Source organism: Aegilops tauschii, chromosome 6 (assembly GCF_002575655.3).
Source record: "Aegilops tauschii subsp. strangulata cultivar AL8/78 chromosome 6, Aet v6.0, whole genome shotgun sequence".
NCBI lineage: Eukaryota > Viridiplantae > Streptophyta > Magnoliopsida > Poales > Poaceae > Aegilops > Aegilops tauschii.
The window spans coordinates 6,283,843-6,308,224 of record NC_053040.3 but is presented as its reverse complement, the minus strand read 5'-3'; the positions used below and the strand labels follow the sequence as shown (position 1 = coordinate 6,308,224).

The window sequence follows — 24,382 nt, the reverse complement described above, 5'->3', positions numbered from 1 at the left end:
ATCCGGTCTCAGCAATGCGCCATATTTCGGCCCCGCCCACTTCAAATATCGATCCCTCGTGGTTGCGCGGGACAAGACAAAACAACTTTCTCCACAGATCAAAATGGGCCTCACAGCCCAGGAACAGTTCGCATAAAGCGACATAACCCGCAATGTGCAGGATGGAGGCTGGGGTAAAATTGTGCAGCTGGAGGCCATAATACTCCAGAAGCCCTCGGAGGAATGGGTGAATTGGAAATCAAACGCCCCTCAACAGATAGGGGACGAAGCACACTCGTTCCTCCGCAGATGGATTGGGGAAATACTCCGCTTGGGTTTTGCCGTTGAAAGAAGCCAGCCCTGCTCGAACAGGGACCAGATCCGCAGGGGGGAGAAATCCCTGCGTTTGCAACTTCGCCAATTGACTGTGGGACACATAGCACCTAGCCCACTTGCCTTTCTCTGGGTCGGAACGGGAGGAGGAGCTGGGAAGGCTAGCCATATTGGAACGGTCTTTCCTGGCAATCTCTGAGGATTTTCTCCGCGTGGTGCCGAATGGATCTGAGACCCAATCTCTTTAAATAGACACTCTTTCTTACATGGCCACGGTGTTATTTGCAAAAAATACCCTGACCGCCCGCATTCTCCCGACACGTGGAAGTGGAAGTCATCGATGCACAGAAGCCGAGGGGTGCGGCATTGAAGTAAAAGCCGAATACATTACTTGGAGACCGTCGAAGGAGGAACCCGCCTTGCAATGTCGAAGACAATCTGCGCGCCGAACACCTCGTGATTGAAGCCTGGTTTGGGGGCTACTGAGGGAGTCCTGGACTAAGGGGTCCTCGGGCGTCCGGCCTGTTAGCCATGGGCCGGACTGATGGGCTGTGAAGATACGAAGACTGAAGACTGCACCCGTGTCCGGATGGGACTCTCCTTGGCGTGGAAGGCAAGCTTGACGACCAAATATGTAGATTCCTTTCCTTGTAACCGACCTTGTGTAACCCTAGATCCTCTGGTGTCTATAGAAACCAGAGGACTTAGTCCGGAGGGGAGATATACTCATTACCATAGTCATACAGGCTCGACTTTTAGGGTTTAGCCATTAGGATCTCGTGGTGGATCAACTCTTGTAATACTCATATTCATCAAGATCAATCAAGCAGGAAGTAGGGTATTACCTCCATAGAGAGGGCCCGAACCTGGGTAAACATCGTGTCCCCTGTCTCCTGTTACCATCGACCTTAGACGCACAGTTCGGGACCCCCTACCTGAGATCCGCCAGTTTTGACACCGACATATGCCTTCCAGGCGGTGTTGCTTGTGTATCCGCTCTCTGCCTCTGAGCTCAAGGCAGTTGTCATTGGAATGAAGCCTGACACTACTCCAAGCACTAATGGGTATTGTCCGATTTTCCTCAAGCATGCCTATGGTCACTTCACCCCAATCTTACCGCTCTCACAAAATGGTTCTACAAACAGGAGGCTGATTATCTGGCATCAACATATCCTTCATTGCCCTCGTGCTCAAGGTGGACACTCCCACTTCTCTGAAAAATATTTGTCGCGTCTCATTGCAAAACTGCCCTCCCCCCCCGAAGATGTTGTCGTGAGTCATGATGTCTCACCAGGAGCCGCATTCCTTTCCTTGTGCATTTTGAGCAGCCATGCTTTCTCTGCGGGCGATGGATCTTTGAAAATTCCATCGTCACCGTGAAGCTCGTGCAATGCTTCCATAAGTACAGTGTGTCGACGATGGTGCTTAAGCTTCACTTCAAAAAGCATTAGATTCCATGTCTTAGGTGGCAATAGTGGTTTCCCTTCCCTCAGACGAAGGTGGATTTAGGACCACAACACGTCAAGTCGGTCTGTAGTCATCATCAATGGTGTCCCCAGCAATTGCATCACTAGCGAAATGGGCTCCATCGAGGGATCCCTTGTCCCCTACCTCTTCATCCTAGTTGCATATGTTCTCCAGTGCCTCATCCTCACCATTGTTGAGAATGTAGGAGATATGCCCTAGAGGCAATAATAAATGTTATTGATTGTCTCCTTGTTCATAATTATGTTTATGTTCCATGCTATAACTGTTGTGGTTCCCGAGCCCGTATATCCATAAAGGCTCTGGGGAGAACCCATATGCACGTGTGGAATAATAAACGGTAAAATGTATTCCTAGTCGTGCCTCTAAGACTAGCTCAAGTGTTGCATGATGATTATGTTTTCCCAATCATGGGCATGTCTATGCCAAGCAACTTTGAGGGAACAATGTCAGGAAGGACATTTGTGTTGAATCGACCCGAATTGATGTTATGCTATGAGATTCATTCGTCACAAGTTTATTGGTACATAACACAGAGATGGTCAACGTTTGCATGATTCCTTAGACCATGAGAGTATCGAGTTTCTTCATGCTTGCTTCATGAACTTTGGGGTTTGTTAAACGTCATCCGTAAATGGGTGGCTATTACGGCGGCTTACGGGTTCATGGAAAAGTGTGTCAAGTAACTTGATAGCTCAAGATTGGGATTTGCTCCTCCGACGATGGAGAGATATCTCTGGGCCCTCTCGGTGTTACGGTATCCATCATCGTCTGGCCAGACACTTTGTGATTTGATCACGGGGATGCCGGAATACGATAACGAGAAAAGAGAACAATACCGGTAACGAGGTAACTAGCATAGTGGACAAGTTGTTGATCCACGGGAATGCCAACATGTCTCACCTCGGGTATTTGTAACATATCGGGAAGCAACAGGAATAGCACACGGCAACTGGAGGTTCACTCGAATATTTATTCGTGTGGGTATAGGGGTCAATATGGGTGTCCACGGCTCCGATGTTGATCATTGATCGGAAGGGGTTCCGGGTCATGTCTATAGTTCACCGAACCTATAGGGTCACACGCTTAAGGGTCATCTATCTGCTGAATACTAGACAGGGAGTCTGAGAGAAAATCACCGAAAAAGTTTCGGACACCGAAAAGTTTCGGACAGCGGAATCTTACCGCAGAGAGAGGTCATCGGATAAGTTTCGATGATACCGAAAAGTTGTTTCGGGATACACCATTAAGTCAAATTGGTTTCGGCACATGCCTGATAATTCTTGGAGGATGCCAGAATCATTCTGGAAGCTTTTTGGAATTTTCTGAGATAAAAACCGGAAATGTTCCGGAGCTGCCGGAGCCACTTCAGATGCGTTTCGCAGATGAAAATCACTAAAATCGGAATTGTTTCGGAACGCGTTGAAAATCATTTTAGTGGGTACTGGAAATGTTCTTAACCCACATAAATATTTTCAGTTCGATCAGACGCTGAAAAATGCCGTCGTGAATAGTGAAAATCAGCTTTATGGTTACTTTATGGAAAGCCACCTTTTGGGGCTTTGCTCCAAAAGATCTTGGGGATGACATGGATGGATAGGAGCCATTTTTTGGGCCCCTCATGGGGGTGTGGCCGGCCACATGGGGTATCCCCCCTTGGGGACCCTCTTGTTCCTTGGTTTCACTCCTAGGTCCTTGTGGAAGGACTTCATTCATGTGCATTTTGGGTTTTTTGTGAAACTACCCTACCCCCTTGGGATTTCCTATAAATAGAGGTGGAGGGGAAGCCCTCCACACTCATCCCTTGCTCTCATACACATGCCATGCATTATCTGGCTTCTTCTCTCCCTCCCACGAAAAGAGTTTCGTAGAGCCGTAAGGCTGTCTGGGTTCCGGCAGGAACTAGTTCTGGACGGCGAAGCCCTGCCGGATAGATGACACCGTATGTGTGCAACTCTGTAGAGAGATCGTTGTTTCGGTCTTAGTTCATGAGTGCCTCCCGAAGGGCTGTCCGTGTGACCGTCCGAGTTTCGAAGGTCCTCCCGAAGGGCTGTCCGAGTGACCGTTCGAGTTTCGAAGGTCCTCCCGAAGGGCTGTCCGCGACACCGTCCGGGGGGGCTGTTCGACCGCCTCCCAGAGGGCTGTCTGAGGAGCAGATGAGGGTATACATCCTCACGGTTGGGAGGTTGTAAATCCTAGCTGCGGGGATCTGCACCGCCGATCGTCATCGACTCTACTTCCCGCTGCGCTACGAGTCGGTAACGAAAAAGATCAAACCATGTATGCAGTCTCCATAGTGGTCCTGGGCTGGTGCGTAGGTCGGAAATTTTTTGTTTTCTGTCGCGTTCCCCTACAGTGGCATCAAGAGCCATGCTATGCGTAGATGCAGGTTTCGATCTAGAATACATGGAGATGTATGGGTATTGCATAATATAATTAGGTAGTAGATGAGATCTATTGCTGAAAATTATTTATGCGGGTGACAGATGAAATCTGTTACCCGAGGTTCTTGTTGCTTCCCTAGAATTTGCGTTTGCTCAATCTCGAGACAGCATGGTGGAATTTGACAAAGTTCTGGCAATCCGTGATCCTGATTGATCATGGAAGTGCTATCAGTTTTTTGGGTTCTGCCGTAGTCAAAAGGAAGATGAAATTCGTAGATGAAAGGGCATTGCAGATATGATCTGCACGGGGGTCATGCGTATGACGAAGTTTAGTATGGGGCTCGAGATTTAATTATCCCGTGTTTCATACACCCCGAGATGTTAATCTAGCAACTTGAATAATCATACTTGATGATAAAACGTTGGTCGCTGCGGTTTAAGTCAAAACCTTAGAAGCCACGTAAAATAAATTTTGCATAAACCGATTAGAGGCGTCTAACTTGGTTTTGCAGGATGTGCATATGATGTGGTATAGCAGTGCTCATACTAATTCGATTATGTATGAGATGACTATATGATGTAATTTGATTAACATGACCTGCGTGTCATGATTCGGCATGATGGTTGGAGCCATATGATTGCACTTTAATGACCTGCGTGTCAACCTTGTTGTAATGCATTATTTTGTTAGCTATAGAGATAGCAATATTATCTGGTGCATCGACAAGGTGGTGGCAATCTTCGCGAAGGTGAACACCGACGCGAATGCCGAAGACGAAGAAATGAAAGACTTCTCCGTCAGAAAGGGCTATACCATATCATGCTATTATGAATTGCCTGAGATGTTTATCCCTTATGATGCACCCTTCTTGATTGCGCGGTAGTCGCTTTTATTAGGGTGATCTCTCACTTAAAATACCAAGTAGTTAGTGTTCTCCCAAGTGTAGCACCGTCACGGCACCTATCTTTTCGGGGTGCGCCGTGTCACACGGGTACGAACGATTAGAGAAGTGTGAGGCGGGTGAGTTGAGACCTCACAGCGAGATCACTTGGTTGTCTTGACGTTCAGGCATGACCGTCATGAGCTCGGAACACACGCATCGAAAGATGAACAAGAGTCACATAGAGATGTGATTGGCAAGTTGGCCTACCGGTTGAGATTTTTCGTCATCAGTGGTGTTACACCAATGGCGAACAATTGAAATGTGGGTCTTGTATCACTCACAATCAATTTTGAGAGATATTGATTTGAGTGGGAGCGCACTGTTGAATTAACATGTTTAATTCTTAGTGCAATTAATTATGAACATTGTCTAAGTGTTATATGCAAAATAGTTGTAGAATAATGGCTCGCGTTTCCACCTTCCCTGTTAAAATTGAATAGCTGTTAAATATTGGTTAAAACTTTACGATTGGTACCGTAATATGAGGATTGTCCTCAAAAGTGCCGAGAAGGACTTTGTCCTATCGCATGCTTTCCGTATCCTCCCGCTAATGCTGTGGATCATGTGACTCTTGTCCTTTGATCCAAAAGCTATAATTCCGTTTCAGTCAAGTGCAATATGTTTGCTTCCATGAAACCCAAACTTCGAAAGTTGGGATAGTTATATGATATTCATGGAACTGAAAATTATTTTCAGATACAAACAAAGCAATGTTTGTTTGCAAGTATTAGTAAAAGTGTTAACTATGCATTTGACTGTTGGGAAAGGGATCCAGAAGAACGCCTGTCATATAATGAAAGGTGAATAAAACAACAACTTAAAGAGAAAGGAAGTGTCCAAAGGGTGTTAGTATGACTTACACGCCTAGGAAGTCCGGGGCTAACGCCACTCTTAAGTTGGGTGCTTCTTTTGCGAGTAGGAGAAATACTAAAAGTTAAACTGTTAGAAGTATAAAGGCAGAAAGAAAGATGACTGGAATATCCAGCTCATGTATGAATATCATACAAGTTTTTGATGTATAGTAGGCTGTTCAAAGATATAGTTCTTGGGAATTATGTTTAAACATGTTAATCACTAATTCTTGGGTATTGTGAGTTAATCACAAAGATACCCGCTCGATTGCATTCAATTGCGAATCACTGTAAGAGCTACTGTGGCCTAAAAAGACTAGCCAGAAATGAGGTTAAGGTATACACAGGGAACATAGTAAATGTTACTATACCTTCCATCGGTGTATTGCCGTCTGTATTTATTTTCATAATTCGTTTAGAGTTTTACAAACTCTAGCCCATTGCATAAGGTATCTTGCAAGAAGGTTGTTCATAAGAGAACCTTTTATGTTCGATGTTATGAATAACACAAGGGCCATACTTTCATTATGAATGAGATGTATGTTATGAATATTGATAATAATACAATACCTCTGGGTTTACTTTCATAATTCATTTTAGAGTTTCATACACTCTAGCCCATTGCACAATGTTTGTTGCAAAAGAGTTGTTCATAAAAACAACAATTGTTGTTAAGTATTATGAATAACATGAAGGGCCATGCTTCCATCCAAGATGGGACGTATGTTATGAATATTGAGGGTAATATGATACATCCATAACACTGACGCTAAATGTCGCAAGACTAAAAGAATACCACACAAGTGTGGCACTACATTTGGTCACATTGGAGAAACCCGCATGGAAAATTCCATTATGATGGATTTTGAAGTCTTTTTGATTTTGAATCATCTGACACTTGCAACTTTCCTCCGAAAAGTGAAGTGACTAAAATACCGTTCACAGGCCATAAGGAACGAACAACAAACTTATTAGTGATCATACATTTGATGTGTGTAGTCCGATAAGTGTTGTTAGTGGTGGATTTATTTATCTTCAGAAATGACTCAAGTAGATATATGGATATTTACTTGATGAGACGTAAGTCTGGATCTTTTGAAATCATTCGAAAGGTTTTCAAAAATGAAGTAGAAGTTATTGTAACAAGAAAATTATGTTTCTGCAATTTGATTGCACAAAGGAATATTTGAGTTACATGTTTAGCGAATGTCTGATGAGTTGTGAAAGGGGTTTCATAACTTGCACCTCCCGGAACACCACTGCAAGTGAAAAGTCCGTGGAGATGTAATCTAACCATTTATGACATGGTAAGGTCAAAGATGACATAAATAAATTTGCCATTATCCTTTTTAAAGTGATGCTTTAGAGACTGCGGCTTTTACACTCAAAAGAGCTACATCGGGTCTGTTGAAATGAAGCCATGGTATGGTACGCCCAACCATGTTGTATCTTTTCTTAACATTTGGAATATGGGGCTTGTGTAAAAGGTTACAAACCTATTCCAAATCAGACAAGTGCTACTTTGTAGGTTATCCCAAGTCATTGGGTATTCCTCCCTCACTATACCGAGGCAAATAGGTTTGCCACAAAGAACGGTATGCTTTTAAAGAGAATGGTTCTTTCTAAAAGGTGAGTGGGAGAATAGTGCAACTCGACGAGATAAACAGTATCTTCATTAGATCAAAGGAAAGAGACCTTGGAAGTAATTCCAGAGTTTCCTACTGCGACTGATACGGAAGTCTCTACAATAAAATGTATGAACTTCGGTCGAACTTGCAGCTGAACCACGTAGGCAAGGCTCGTGCAAACCTCTCAGGTGCGCAAACGAGATATTGTTGTTAGACAACATTATACCTACGATACACAAGGAAGCGTTGATGGGCCCTGACTCCAGAATTGGCTAAATGCCAATACAATCCGAGTTAGTTTCAACATAAGTGATTCAAGATTAAAACCTTGATACACCTTTCGGAAGACTTAGAGTCTAACGAATATTTATGGAACTTAAAACTGATACGGATAAAAATGTTTTATCCATAAAGCTCGACTTGTTGAAATAACAAGTTCAAGAGTTGACTACGATGAGTTTGTTTTCATCGTAGCGATGCTTAAAGTCGGTTCGGGTTGAACTAGCAATTAATACATATTTCAATCATGAGATATGAAACATGGATGATAAAAGGATTTCCATCTGATGAAAATGAAAGCTAGGACTTGAATATGATACAGTCCAAAGTAATTTGTCGATCCAGAGGATGCTAGTAGGTATGCAAACTTCAGAGTTCCAGCAATGGACAGAAGAGAGCAAAATGGAGTTGGAATCTTCGTGTTTTGATGAAATGGTCAAAGGGGTTTTGACTTCATCAATGGGTAACGAAGATGCTTGTAATTCAAGAAAGTAAGTGGGAGCGTAATAATATTTCTAAAAACCTTATGTGCTTGGCACATTGGTAATTGGAAATAAATTTCTTGACACAAATTAGGACTTCATTTGAAAATAGTTTTTCGATGAAGTGCTTAGGCTAAATAGCCTCAATATTAGGCATGATGATCTATGGAGATAGATTTACCTAATGGGGCTAAGCAATGAATACATATTGACAAGATGCTAAAACCTTTTAGCATTTAAAACGCCAAGGAGTGAATCTTGCCAAAGTCACATGGAAAGAGTTTTTGCAAGACTCGGTGTCCCAAAACACTGATGAGTAAAATACATGATGCAGATTCCACACACTTTTGTGTTTGGATTAATCATGTATTCCATGGTATGTAAAACAACCAGATATGTCCGATACTCCCAAGGTGTTGCGAGTATGGATACCAAAGTGATCAAATTACTGATCATGGGACAACAGTGAAAGATGTCACAGAGTACTAGAGTAAGTACTGATGACATGGTTTTCTCGCAAGCAGAGATCATGAAGAGTTCGTTGTAAAATGTTACATCGATACAGTCTTCATCTTTTCTCCATGCGATTTTCGATTTAAATTAAGGGTTTTGTGTAACACACAATGTGGTGGCACAGTTAGTTGGAATTTGTTCAAGCTAGTTACTGTGGCGAATTCTATAACAAGGGCTAAGTATGTTGACGCTTTAGAAGCGACAAAGAAGATGTTGAATCATATAGTTCATTCATGAACTTAGTATAGTTCCAAGATGGCTTTTGACAATGGGACACTACTGCAGGTAGTTGCTCCATAACTCAGTCTGAGGAATCCAGGTTCGACCTGTGATTCACATACATACAAAGCCAAGTCCACACAAAATATGAATTTTGTGAAAATGCGAGGACATGCAAAGATACACACGGAACTGAAGTCGTCAGATCCGTTGGACATCAGGCTATACCACAAGCGAAGCATATTTACACCGGTGTGCCACAGGTGTGAAGTGCATTAGCATAAGCTAGATTATTGTCTCTAGTGCAAGTGGGAGTCTGTAGGAGATATGCCCTAGAGGCAATAATAAATGTTATTGATTGTCTCCTTGTTCATAATTATGTTTATGTTCCATGCTATAACTGCTGTGGTTCCCGAGCCCGTATATCCATAAAGGCTCTGGGGAGAACCCATATGCACGTGTGGAATAATAAACGGTAAAATGTATTCCTAGTCGTGCCTCTAAGACTAGCTCAAGTGTTGCATGATGATTATGTTTTCCCAATCATGGGCATGTCTATGCCAAGCAACTTTGAGGGAACAATGTCAGGAAGGACATTTGTGTTGAATCGACCCGAATTGATGTTATGCTATGAGATTCATTCGTCACAAGTTTATTGGTACATAACACAGAGATGGTCAACGTTTGCATGATTCCTTAGACCATGAGAGTATCGAGTTTCTTCATGCTTGCTTCATGAACTTTGGGGTTTGTTAAACGTCATCCGTAAATGGGTGGCTATTACGGCGGCTTACGGGTTCATGGAAAAGTGTGTCAAGTAACTTGATAGCTCAAGTTTGGGATTTGCTCCTCCGACGATGGAGAGATATCTCTGGGCCCTCTCGGTGTTACGGTATCCATCATCGTCTGGCCAGACACTTTGTGATTTGATCACGGGGATGCCGGAATACGATAACGAGAAAAGAGAACAATACCGGTAACGAGGTAACTAGCATAGTGGACAAGTTGTTGATCCACGGGAATGCCAACATGTCTCACCTCGGGTATTTGTAACATATCGCGAAGCAACAGGAATAGCACATGGCAACTGGAGGTTCACTCGAATATTTATTCGTGTGGGTATAGGGGTCAATATGGGTGTCCACGGCTCCGATGTTGATCATTGATCGGAAGGGGTTCCGGGTCATGTCTATACTTCACCGAACCTATAGGGTCACACGCTTAAGGGTCATCTATCTGCTGAATACTAGACAGGGAGTCTGAGAGAAAATCACAGAAAAAGTTTCGGACACCGAAAAGTTTCGGACAGCGGAATCGTACCGCAGAGAGAGGTCATCGGATAAGTTTCGATGATACCGAAAAGTTGTTTCGGGATACACCATTAAGTCAAATTGGTTTCGGCACATGCCTGATAATTCTTGGAGGATGCCAGAATCATTCTGGAAGCTTTTTGGAATTTTCTGAGATAAAAACCGGAAATGTTCCGGAGCTGCCGGAGCCACTTCAGATGCGTTTCGCAGATGAAAATCACTAAAATCGGAATTGTTTCGGAACGCGTTGAAAATCATTTTAGTGGGTACTGGAAATGTTCTTAACCCACATAAATATTTTCAGTTCGATCAGACGCTGAAAAATGCCGTCGTGAATAGTGAAAATCAGCTTTATGGTTACTTTATGGAAAGCCACCTTTTGGGGCTTTGCTCCAAAAGATCTTGGGGATGACATGGATGGATAGGAGCCATTTTTTGGGCCCCTCATGGGGGTGTGGCCGGCCACATGGGGTATCCCCCCTTGGGGACCCTCTTGTTCCTTGGTTTCACTCCTAGGTCCTTGTGGAAGGACTTCATTCATGTGCATTTTGGGTTTTTTGTGAAACTACCCTACCCCCTTGGGATTTCCTATAAATAGAGGTGGAGGGGAAGCCCTCCACACTCATCCCTTGCTCTCATACACATGCCATGCATTATCTGGCTTCTTCTCTCCCTCCCACGAAAAGAGTTTCGTAGAGCCGTAAGGCTGTCTGGGTTCCGGCAGGAACTAGTTCTGGACGGCGAAGCCCTGCCGGATAGATGACACCGTATGTGTGCAACTCTGTAGAGAGATCGTTGTTTCGGTCTTAGTTCATGAGTGCCTCCCGAAGGGCTGTCCGTGTGACCGTCCGAGTTTCGAAGGTCCTCCCGAAGGGCTGTCCGAGTGACCGTTCGAGTTTCGAAGGTCCTCCCGAAGGGCTGTCCGCGACACCGTCCGGGGGGGCTGTTCGACCGCCTCCCAGAGGGCTGTCTGAGGAGCAGATGACGGTATACATCCTCGCGGTTGGGAGGTTGTAAATCCTAGCTGCGGGGATCTGCACCGCCGATCGTCATCGACTCTACTTCCCGCTGCGCTACGAGTCGGTAACGAAAAAGATCAAACCATGTATGCAGTCTCCATAGTGGTCCTGGGCTGGTGCGTAGGTCGGAAATTTTTTGTTTTCTGTCGCGTTCCCCTACAGACAACGGTGTCCACCAAACACCCCCTCGTCCCCTTATTGTCGTGCCAAGTGCTGCTATATTTGGATGACATCTTCGCGACAATCACTGGCCTCACCCTCAACTTTTCCAAGTGCACATTCATTCCTCTCAATGTCGCATCGGAGATTGCCGAACAACTGGACTCGGTGTTTGGTTGTCTAGTGTCCAGCTTCCCGCAACAGTACTTGGGCCTCCACTCTCCATCCACAAGCTCAGATCATCGACCTCATCCCTCTCATTTCACTTGTACACAAATGGCTCACTAGGTTGTGTGGCACGCCGCTCTCCTCAGCTAGCAAGGGTAATTTTGTCGAAGCCATCCTCATTGCCCTACCTACCTACACCATGGGTCGCTATAGCTTATTGAAGGCACGCATGCCGCCTCTGTGAAGAGATAGCAATCGATTTTCTAGGAACATGACACCAGTGTACCTGGTGCCAAGTGCAATATCGTCTGGATGGAGATCTACAAGCCGTGAAGACGTGAAGCGCTTTCTGGTGGGGTGAAAAGACTTTGGAGTCTCGTTTCCCCGTTCTCTACTCGCACTTCATCGACCCCAAAGCATGCATTGCGGCTTTCCTTTTGTGCATTGAAGACCACCGACTAACTAGTCTCTCTGCGGTCATGCACACCGAGATTGGCAACCTGCGTGATGAGTTGGGGAAGATGTCACCCTCATCTAAGGTGTCAGATCGTCGCATCATGCACCCCTTTGGTGCCTCGTTCATGGCACATATGGTGTATTAATTAAGCATGGTGATGCATGTTGTGGACACCATCGCCCCCAATGATCTAGCGTAGCTACGCCCCCGTAAATGTAGATTCTTCCTTTGGTTCTTCCATCATCAGCAACTACCCATCTCCACCACCGCCACAACATTTGCACTATAGCATATGTCTTCTATTGTGGTGAAGAAAACCTGAAGCACCTGCTTCAAGCATGCATCCACGCCCATGCCATTCGAGCATTGAATGTGCCTATTGCCACCACACTGGAGGTGGTGTGCCTTATCAGCACCCTCGACCTCATGGATCACCCTCGCCTATACCCCACAGTCTGCCTTGCTATCCTCTGGAACATTTGGGAGAGCCAGAATGCCAAGATGTTCGCAACAAGCATGCTCCCTTTTCTATTGTTATGGGAAAAATCGACATTAATGTCCTGTTGTGTCTGTGGTGACGCTCACTTATGATCTATTAATCGATCTTACAATTTTGGGTGCTGGGCTTTGCTGCCTTGCCCTGGTGCGCCTTTCATTGCCTTGGTTGTTGGTTGCTTGTCAATGGCCTAAAACCGTGTAGCTCTAATGTTCTGCCATGATTACGGCTGATGAAAATGTTCATTTGGGCTTTCCCCCTAGTGACCTTTCGAATAATAATCATATGGAATATCTTCTGTTTAGTTAAAAATTCAATTATTTATATGAACTACTCTAATTCTCAAACAAGGCACATCTAATTATATATGTTAGTAATCTCTTCTTGCAAGCCACAAGAGACTAGTTTTTCAAGACAATCACAAGGTAGAAAGGATCCCAATCTTAATATATTACTTCAAAGGCATTACAACACCAGACCCTTCACATCTCTTTCAGGAGGTCACTGGTCAGGATACATAGGTTGTGACCTTACAATACAGTGCTCTTTTATGGTACCCTATAATGAATATATGCCATTCAATCATGGAGATCAAACTTCCCAATGCGATGTATATTGGTGGAATAGTTGGGTTAGAAGTAGAGAAAGCACTGCTCGTTCGTGGCAAGCAGTATACGTAATTTGAGCGCAGTTTGGGAATATCCTAGTTTTTGGCCCGCTAACTGATCGAGGTGACACACCCATTCTACTTCTTCTTAGGTTTTGATAGTGGGTTGCCTCTTTTTCATAGATGAGGAGCTTGTCGTCATCAAGGAGGAGGCTACACAGAAAGTATCCCATTCCGCAATGACACATGGAGACGACGTACATGACATGTGCCAAGGGAGTCATGACCGCCATGATGTGGTTTAGAGTGCTTTCACCACTCTTGGTGCCCAATGGCCTGTTTGGTGGTGACTTCAGTGGAGCTGCTAAGTGGCTGCTGCAAAGGACCTGCTACACCTGCATCAACATAACAAGCGACAAGCTCAACGACGATGTCTATGATCATGAGTTCGGTTCATCCATTGACTTGTTAGTAAGCATAGGATCAAATTTCTGGAGAATTATACATTGGAAATTCCCCTTTGTAGATTGGCTATGTTCAATTAAAATTCAAAATTTTAGTTGTATATTAATGCATGCTTGAAATTCAGCGATGGCTTGGTAGTTGTGGCAGCTGTCACCTGGAAGAAATTTTTAATGCCACATATTATCTACATTGCAATAATACAGCTAGGGCTTAGATAATTGAACCCCTGATCAATAACAAGGTCATGAACTTGCAACACGGTTGTGAGGTCATGGATATGCCAGCCTATGAAATTGACTGGATCACAGACACGCGACATTGCGGGGGGGGGGGGGGGGGATGGCAACTAGACGATCACAGTGGGAGCTAAATGAATAGAGCAAACCAGCATGAGGAGGATGAAAAGAGGAGATTGAGGTTTTGTCGATGTATGTATAATATAGGATGAAATATTGCTCATTAGGCCCTTACAAACAAAGAAATTTGTTTTCTATGAAAAATAGGGAAGTTCTATATTGCCCTAATAAATCAATGATGGGATTATATGTGTACCGCTCTATTACTAGCAGTAGGGGTATGGTCAAAAATCTCGTAATAAAATCATGCAGATGTTACAACTTTACATACGGAAAAATTAAGGCGGGCTGAGGTTGTGCATGAGAAAGCATTTCCTAGACGATGAGCATGGCAGCCACCACTACAAGAACAATCACATGCGGTGCAGGGAGGTGCTTTGTATGTATCATCGAAGAACGAAGATCAAAGATGATGCAAGAGACCACACCTAGAACAGGAAACTCATCACAATGCAACGAATATCGCCGTTGGATGGACTTGAGCTTGCACAACAGCACAAAGATGGTCTTGAAGGCAATATAGGAACAATAAATTTGAACACGATGACACCGTGCAGCACCGCCTCTCGACTCCAATATTATGAGATCGGTGAGCACGGAGAACAATGTCAATGCTTGGGTTGGGATTCCTTCCACTCGGACCCATGCCCAATAGTATCATGAGTAGAACAAGTTCATGTGTCAGCAGCAATGAACCATGCAACAGTGGAACCTGGGCAAGAGTGGGAAGGTGTAGCTCCATTAGCACATCTCAAAGGCGGCTATTGATTCTATGGTGATACCGTTGAGTTTGGCTCACACACATAAGGAGTATATGAAGGGACATGGGAAATTCTATATAGTGGCAGACGTGTTGAGTTTGACCCTCTATACTTTTGTTGGGCGACTATTAGTTTGTTAATAGTTAACATGAGTTTTCTTACCACCTTTTGGTGGTACCACGAGGTACGAACTTTCGATACCTAAATCAGATATCTCTTCAAGATCTGTCTTGTATTCATAGATGTACCATTGTTATGAATGCTCCTCCCAAAGTCTTGTAGCCCATATGATTCCACTTTTAGACCATTTCTATACACATAATTTAGTTTCAAAGGATTCAATATATTTATTCAGCAGGGGTCCATCATTTCAAAACACACACAGTTTTCTACCATATTTTGGATGGTACGATAAGGTACCAGAAGTCTAGTACATACTCGCCTAAAATAGATACCTCTTAAGGATACACCTTCAGTTGGAGTACACTACTATCATATATGAACTTTGACCCTTAATATAGTTGCCCATATATCCACACTCAGAGGCCCATTCTACCAACACAAGAAGCTCCCTCCAAAAGTATTCAAATGTTACAATCAGCATGGCCCAAAATGGTTCATTCAGGGGAGTAAACAGGTGTCAGTACATCGAGGAAAGCTTGTAGTATATTATGTCATACATGTTTAAGTTCATATATCTCAAGAAATTACTGGTGTGTGATGGTTAATTACTCATGTTCCGTAGATTCTAAAAGTTCCTATGATCTTGTACTCACCTAAGTCAACATTGGCTTGATCTCCTCGGGGCAAGCATACACAACATCCCACTCTTGTCCTAGTATGTTCATTGCAATGGAATTTAATAATCCAATATCTATCATTTGGCTTTATGATGGAAAACTTTTTGCATGAATGCACTTTCATTATACTACTAATCAAGTATATTCAGAACTAATAATATACACTTATTACAACTCCACCATCAATTGGAATATCAAAAACAAATTGCTACAAAATTTCTCTATCTATCACATTTCATCTACATTCCCATGGTCAAACTATGAATAAATAGAAAATTGGCTTCACTAAAAACTTTCACTCACTAGCTTCGACAAGGAGGCTCACACATGGGAGACGATGATCAAGTTACATCAAATAGAAGACTAAAATGTCCGAGTATAGAATCCAATGGTCTTCAAATATCATTAAGTCGCTAATGTTACCAAGGCTATGCTCGATCGGTAACTTATGAAAGTGTCTACCACCTACAACAATTGCAATGACACACTTGGGGTAAGCTGAGGGTAGTTGACTTGATTATCTTAGCTTTCTTCATTGACAAGTCTCTATCAAACCTCTACTATCTGCCCCCCACCCCCACCTTGCCGAGGCAATCACTATGTAATGAATACGAACTTCCTACCATATTTGGGTGGTACAATGAGCTACTAATAATATAGCTAGAACATATCAATAAGAATATACACCTCTTACTATCCCATTATCATACACTCCTACGTCGAAACTTTGACTAAACATACAAATAGATTAACCTACCCTACTTAAATAATACATAAGGTTTTGTCTTATGTTTATTTATTTCATCATCCCACTCCACCCCCTTTTTCGGTTTTGACAATTTTTCTCACCTATTTTCCTTGAGATGTCTCAAATGTCCACGTCTTACTAGCTTACCAAGTAAAATAATGTTTTCTACGCCAAGTCAATACGTAGTGATATAATTGCCATTCAAAGTTTTTTTCTGTCTTGACATCAACAATAAAATGACATATAGATCATGAAGAATACATACAAATATTTCTGCAACATTGTGATGCACGACCTTACTGTAAATTACTTAGTGAAATTAAAAAGCTTTAACACATTGGTCTCAACAGGCATGTATCATGCATGAGAACAATGGAGATCATTATGTCAAATAAAGTCCTAGAACACTAAATGTGGTGACCCATGTTACCACAGTTACGCTAGTCTGACAACTTGTAAAGCATCTACGACCTCTTCATCACCTATATCGACAATACAAGTGACATGCTTGGAGTGAGAAAAGGCAGCTTCCTTGCTTGCACCACTTTGTTCATTGACAACCCATTGAGGCTTCATTATATTTCATCCAACTTTCCCAAAAGAAGTGTTGGTTACAGTAAGCTCAGTTATATATCATGTGTATGTGGTACCATGAGTTATCAGTAATATACAATTGTTCACAAGAAATGGATGTCTTGTAAAAGATCTTCTATTTTATAAGAATGTATACATAAAGGATATGAACTTTTCCCTTCTATCATTTGACCCCCTATGTACCCGCATTTGGGACATGTAAAATCTCATGAGGAGGTTTTTCTAAAAGTACTCAACTTGTTGGCTTCAGGATGGCTCCAACAGTTTGTGCACGAGAGGTGGCAGATAGCATTACATCGAACAAAGGCAGGGGCACGCGCGTGATATCATATCATGGTTCACTTATATTGGGAAGTCATTTATGTTCTAGTTTACATGCCATTCTAGACCTTCTTAAAGTGCCAATCCTTGCCTAAGTCAACAATTCGAGTGATACCCTTGATGTCAGCCAAGGCAGCTACCCTATATGTAATACTTCCTTCATTTCCATGGGAGCAGAGAGTCTCCAGTGTCTATCCTCCATGTCTGCCATAGAGAGCGTTTACATACAAACACTCAAAATTCTACCATGTTTCGGTTAAAACATGACGCACCATTAGTTCAAGGCATTCTCTTCTAAAATAGATACCGCTTCAAGATCTACCGATGGTGAGAATTAAGCAAGAATTGTTATGAACTTTGTCCTTTGTTCATGGAAACCATGATTCTACCTTTGAACTACGTCTAATATCGCAAGTAGATTCATCTAACAAGCACTATGCATTGGTTTCGACAAATCCTAAAGGTTCCCATATGAGATACTTTAGGAGGCATGACGTTGAACCATGGGTTATGGAGATCGTGTGATGGTATGTAGGCCTCAAAAAGCCTCTCGTGTTGCCTATGCCAGTTCAGTTGCTCATAAGAAGTTTCTACGTCCTCTTCCTCGCCTAGGTCGACAATGGCAATGAATCCCCATGGGTGATCTTGGGAAACTTCCCTACTTTTCCTACTTTCTTCATTGAAAAGGGAGTCGAGATTACAATATCTATCCTCCGACTTCTAGATACTGAGCAATGAGTGGCGAACACATAATTTATACCATATTTGAGTACCAAGACTAGAATGGTTGAATGCCCTCTCACCCAAAAATAGATACATCTTTAAGATCAAACATTTTTTAAATATAAGTAGGGTTGTAAGACACCAATTTCTTCAATCTTGTTACCATATGTGTTCGTCCTTCTAGACCACACCTAAACACATATGTGGCTCCATCTAAAATGATTTGACAGGCTGGCGTCAGCCAGCCAGGCAAATTGCATTTGAGAGGTGCCATCCCCAAATATGGAAAATCATTGATTGTAGCACTACAAATTACATGTTGGTTCACGTGGGGTAGTGGACGCACAATGGAGTTAGCAAAAATGTTGTGTTTGTGTATGTTTGATACAGATTTATAGAGGATAACTTCGTTTGGGGTTTATGCTTGCAAATGGATTTTGCACATAGCTATTGTAAGGGGGGAGAGAGAGGGGGGAGGGAGAGGGGGAGGGAGGGAGGGAGGGAGAGATGGAGGGAAAGGGGTAGATAGAGAGAGAATGTCCAAAAACATTATAGCTAATTAGCTATACATTTGTATCACAAACACACCTAGGCAATTCAGTTTACTCAAATACAAAATAAGTCTAGTTCATGTAGAACATTTTGACCCTTTAATTACCCCCTGTGTATACGCAAGCTAAATTATCTCATATTTCACAGGATTTATTCATTTTTTAACAGAAAAGTTTTTCTTTTTTCCCCATGTATAACTTATCATTTGCAAGTCCATTAATGCATAACAATTCATTGCTTATATATCTTTGTCATTTTTTAAGCCTGTATTTGGACAAATATAGATAAATATGATAACACATAACATGCATATGTACCTCTCTATATCACATTATAAATGAAATGATTTTGTGATTCTATGAACGCTTGTATGTTGCTGAAAGATTTTAGTTATCCCTGTGCAATTGCAAATTTTAATATTTTAATTTTATTATAACAAATTGAGGTATAGCGCGCTAAATGAGCTAAATAGTGCTAAATGCCTTAGCGTGATGCCCCACCAAATGATATAGTGTCGTTATAGCGCCGAGATAGCGTGCTATTTAAAACTATGATCCCTTCACTTATGTACTCGTTGCATGATTTATTTGAATTAGTTGCCCAGCTCTGATCATTTAGATGCTTTCTTCTTACAATTGTCATGGATAGTCAAGGGAAATTTTAGGGTGAACTTAGTATGATAGACCTGAAATAAATAAAGCGCATTTTTGTGATTTTTCCATCTTTCTAAGCTCTAGCCACTTATATTTTTTCCTTTTCTAATACAGACGACATGCCAAACAATATAAGAGAATTTTTGGAGATTGACGGTATATATGTAACTACAGCTCAAGTCAGTAGCCATCTACAGGTAAGATTTAGACTACCTAGTTGATGTTTCTTTAATCTGAAACCAACTATCAGATCAAATTTTTATATGATCATGACACAAATTATCAGAAATGGTACCCTAGTAATCAAGCACCCATTTATTGATGTTTTTACAATATTTGAAATTTCAGAAATACAGAAACGACTGCCGTAAGGGTGGGCTATCAACCATGTCAAGCTCTAGGCCACCATATTCTAATAATACTTCCAAGAACTATTCGGAATCTCAAGAAAGTGAGGGAAGTTACAGATTCCATATGAGGTCCCAGGGAGCAAGAGATATTAACCAAACCAGCTGGCTAAGCGGTGGTGCATCACAAGTTGACTATGGCGTTCTTGGAAATGGGAACCACACAACTAATCTTGGTGCAGGTGCTGCTTATGGTCATGGTTATCATCATGGTAATAGCATTGGCGACATAACTGGTTATGATCATCATTATGGTACTGTCAGTGCTAATGATTATGGACAGCATTATGGTAATGGCAATAATAAATCTTATGGTTATCCTCACGGTAATTCTAGTGATAATAATTATGGTAATGGTAATGGTGGCTGCGGTGGAGTTATAACAAGTGGAAGCATGGTAAGTGTGTCATTGCCGTCCAACCTAGCACCACCAGTACAACATGGAATGCGTGGAGATGCTTCTGCTGGTCAGACCAGTGCAGTGCAGCCTCAAAATCTTGGCAGTGTTTTTCTCAACTGGGGCAACACTAGTTCTGAAACAGCCGGCACATCAGGTGGAGGTGGTGTAGTGACAGACGGGACGACTCGTGGGCTAACTATGGAGGAATTAGAAAACCTTATGAAGCACTAGGTACATACTGTTCTCTATATTTGCATGCATGGATGTTTTCGTTTCATTGTCCCTTTCAAAATTTCACCATTTTTCCTGTACCCTTGCACCCCATTCCATCACAAAAATCTTTTGTACAGAGCCTTTTTACGGTACATCTTACTACTAGGGGGAGCAGCATTAGCCCCATCTTACCGTTTAGTTTCAAGGGGAGTAACATAAAGACCATTCACATCCATGTTCTTTTAATTCGGGATGCATTTTCACCCGAAACTGTTGGACTAATTGCTTCACAAGGGCCAATGTCTATCAGCCACCCTCATGATCACTGTTAGCTCCCTCTGCCACCCTAATCTGAGCGCATCATCCTTGCTGCCACCGTGCCCCGTCGCTGTGATGTCTCTCTTGGCTCCCTTCACCTCCGTTCGTGTGTGTCTTTCCTTGGCAAGAGCATTGCTGCAATTTTTTTACTAACACATGTACCATGTGTGTGCGTCTATGTAACATTTTAACATTATTTTGTTTTATCTGAACAACTATGCAGGTATTCAAATCACAAAAATGTAAGTTTTTGATTACTTTGTGTTAATATAAAATTTTCTATAGAAGGTACGCTGGGACCTACACATGATCTTGCAATTGATGTCGTTCTACGCACTACAAATACATGTTTAAATTTTCAGTGAATATGCTTTACAACGTCCGTGTGCAGCAGATTTCAGTATGATGGAATTACAATTATTTTTACACTAATTTGTGAAGTAACTTTATCATGTAAAGGATGAAGCAATTAGAAATTATATTTACTGTTCTCCAAGCATGAAACACATTGTGTGTTACTTAATTGGCTCCAAATAACGGAAAAAGGGATTGAGCACCGCTGAACAACAATTTTACTAATCATTAAGAGCTTTCATTATCTGCTCCTTAATCTGAAACTTGGTAGCTCCCTCTACTGGAGTATGATAGGTTCAGTGTGTAGCCTGAACTTTTTCAGAATGCAGGGCTCGAGTAAAATTTAACTTCCTGTCAGATTTAGGCAACTTCTGAACTATTCATTATGTTTCTTGTAAAAATCATAAGTACAAGCAATTCAGAATTACTGACTGTTATCATTTATGTCAGATGACACTGTTAAATATGTATGCGTGTTCTAAATTTCTGAATATTTTGATAATTTATTTATATGCAGTTAAGGGAGAAATTGATTGCACCAAGAGTTGTTGCATTAGTGATATTGGTGTTAAGTCAAAACATGAAGACGGTGACCTAGTGATGGACAAAGATGCAAGCTTACTGGATGCTCACCGCAAGAATTATTATCAGTTTTAAAAATTGTGTGATCATAGTATACTGTTGTTGGCTACTGTTGTGATTTTTGTTAAGTACTTTAGTGTTATTACAAATTTCTCTCAAAACAAAATATTTCAAAAATAAATATCATCCAGTCTCTATTTTGCAATCGTAGTGGATCTATAACAATCTTGGTTCATTCCACAACATTTCCGCATGTCTCAGATAAATAAAAAATAAATGTATGTTTAGTTTGATTTACCTAGTAGATAAATATAGTTTTATAACACTCTCTTATCTTGCACAAAATATAAAATAAGAACAACAACCATGGCCAGAACCTCATTCAATTCCTTACCATGGGCACCAACGAAGCAACATAGGTTTAGGCGATTATTCAAAATATTTATTTTCTCTTGAACAAATATTCACATGAAAACAGGCAGCTGCAACACCTGTGAGAGTAATAAAATGCAACCGTTCGTCCTATTTTATGGGTACACCCCAAGGGTCGAAGTTGACCAATACTGCTCCCACAAATGAGCAGTATAGCAGCAGCATAGCACTGCTAGACAAGTAAGATCGCTGCCACCATTGGTAAAATTGCAAGATTGTGACAATAATTTCTGCAATCTTAACGGGAACATGTAAAAAATGAATATGTACAATGGTTTTCTTGATTTTACAAAATAAGTCTTACATTATTATTGCTCTTTTCTTAGTTTACCGGAAGCTGAGGACTGATGTACCGACAAGAAACATGTCAAACAAAATGATATAACAGGGAGAATTCTAAAGGTCATACAGGAAACTACACCTAGAATATTGTCTAGGTACTGCCCTCATAGTGTAAATTTGGAAGTCAAATAGGTTGAAATATGCCTAACAGGTGGTCGAAGGTTGTGCATTTAGTGAATTATTGTTGGTTATTTCAGTTGCGCAGAAATAACAATGCTATGGCAGCCAAGTCGATAGGTGTTAGTTTTTCTTCAGAAAGTTCAGTAGTTTCAGATTTTTTTTCAGTTTTCTGTTAGCGCGCGAAGGGCACGATCGTTGTGTGTCCCGTGCGAATAGTTAGGAAGCCAGCTGCACGACTTCGCCCGTGGGATGGAGCAGGCACGATGGGGTTGTTGCGAGCATCTCGGCATTACTCTCGATCACTGAATAAAAGGATCAAGGAAACAGAAAAGCAGCAGAACTTGCGCTGCACAAAACCACTTGTCTCTGTTCTTCGTCTGTGTTCAGTGAAGGGACGAGAGTGAAAGAGGTAGGAGGTGCTCCAGCGAGCATCTCCGGCAACACTTGGCATCAGAGCTTCAGGTCGTGCATGGGACCATGTCGTCCGGTGGCAACGGTTCGAACACCCGGCAGGGCTCGCAGACCCCTCCACGCACGAGAGCGGCGTCGCCGGCCCGGGGCAGGAGCAGGAATCGCCGCGCCAGTGAGGTGGTGGTGTACCAGCAGGTAATCCGGAAGACGAGCTCCGCCGGAGTCTACCCCATGCTGATGCGCACCAACTACGCAGAATGGGCTCCGCTCATGAAGGTAAACCTGCAGGCCGAGGATTGGTGGGATGCCGTTGAAACCGGCGATGCACCTTTCTATGACGAACGCAAGGACATGGCCGCGATCTTGCGAGCTCTCCCGCTGGACATGGTGAGTCCGGTCGGCGCCAAGGCCACTGCCAAGGTGGCCTGGGAGGCGATCGCGTCTAGTAGTGTACTTGTGGTGAAAGAACGTTTTATGCAGCGCCTTCTGGAGCTTGTACACCTTCTCTTCTTCACCCCACCGCGTGAAGCCGGGTGGCTGTGCCACGTACACCACCTCCTCAAGGACGCCATTCAAGAATGCCGACTTTACGTCCATATGATGCACTTCCCAACCCCGGTGTGCGGCAATGGCCAAGAGTACACGCACCGATTCCAGGCATGCAACCGACGCGAAAACCTCTTCAAAGTCCACGCCGGGCTGCTGGACGTACCCCTTTGCAACTAGCCTAGCCTTGTGCTTGACGACGGCGCCGGCGGCATCTTTCTTCAGTTTGTACACCCATTTTAAGCCAATGGATTTCTCGCCGGGTGGGAGGTCCACGAGCGTCCAGGTGTTGTTGTTGCGGATCGCCTGGAGCTCATCCATCATGGCGCACCGCCACTGCTCATGTGGTGCCGCCTCGGCGAAGTTTCCGGGCACCTCGTCGGCCATGTGGTGCAACACCTCCCCCGCGAGGTCCTCGTCAGGTTGAAGTGGCATGCCCTCACGCGTACCAAGGAGCTCGTTCATCATGCGGTAGCGGTGCAGGGCGTCCGGGTCATCGTCGCCGTCGAAGAGATCAGGGGGCTGCATCGGCGGTGACATGAACACCGGGCCACCGCTCGGCGCGGCAGGGGTCCCGCCAGTGTCGTCTGCCATGGCGACCAGAGAAGGCGTCCTCGAGCCTCCACCAGATGCGCCCGCCGTGACCGTGATGGCCGATCCTGGGGACGTGGCTCGCTCCCCCGAAGCGCCTGTCACGTCAGTGTCATTGCCCGTCGACTTTGCACCCATTTCAGTGATGTCCCTGGCCCCCTCGTACACAGGGTACTGCACGATGAAAGAGCCGTCCGACGCATCTGCAGCCTCCTTGCTCTAGTCCCAGCTCGCCTCCTCGTCGAAGACGATGTGGCGGCTCACGTGAATGCGCCTCGACACAGGGTCGTAGACATGATAGGCCTTGTTGCCCTGTTCATAACCGATGAACACCATAGGAGTGCTTCGATCTTCCAGTTTCTTCAGATGAGGTCGTGCTG

At 43.2% G+C, this 24,382-nt stretch overlaps 1 protein-coding gene across 1 annotated transcript in view; it reads left to right on the top strand.

Moving 5' to 3' along the window:
- LOC109748392 (uncharacterized) overlaps positions 1 to 21,877 on the top strand; it is a 45,528-nt gene extending 23,651 nt beyond the window's left edge. Inside the window, exons 4-6 of the mRNA XM_020307423.4 lie at positions 19,401 to 19,483; positions 19,635 to 20,324; positions 21,496 to 21,877. Coding sequence (XP_020163012.2) covers positions 19,401 to 19,483; positions 19,635 to 20,324 — 773 coding nt within the window. The 3' untranslated portion in view covers positions 21,496 to 21,877. The remainder of the gene's footprint in view (positions 1 to 19,400; positions 19,484 to 19,634; positions 20,325 to 21,495) is intronic.
- The last annotated feature ends 2,505 nt before the right edge of the window (positions 21,878 to 24,382 follow it).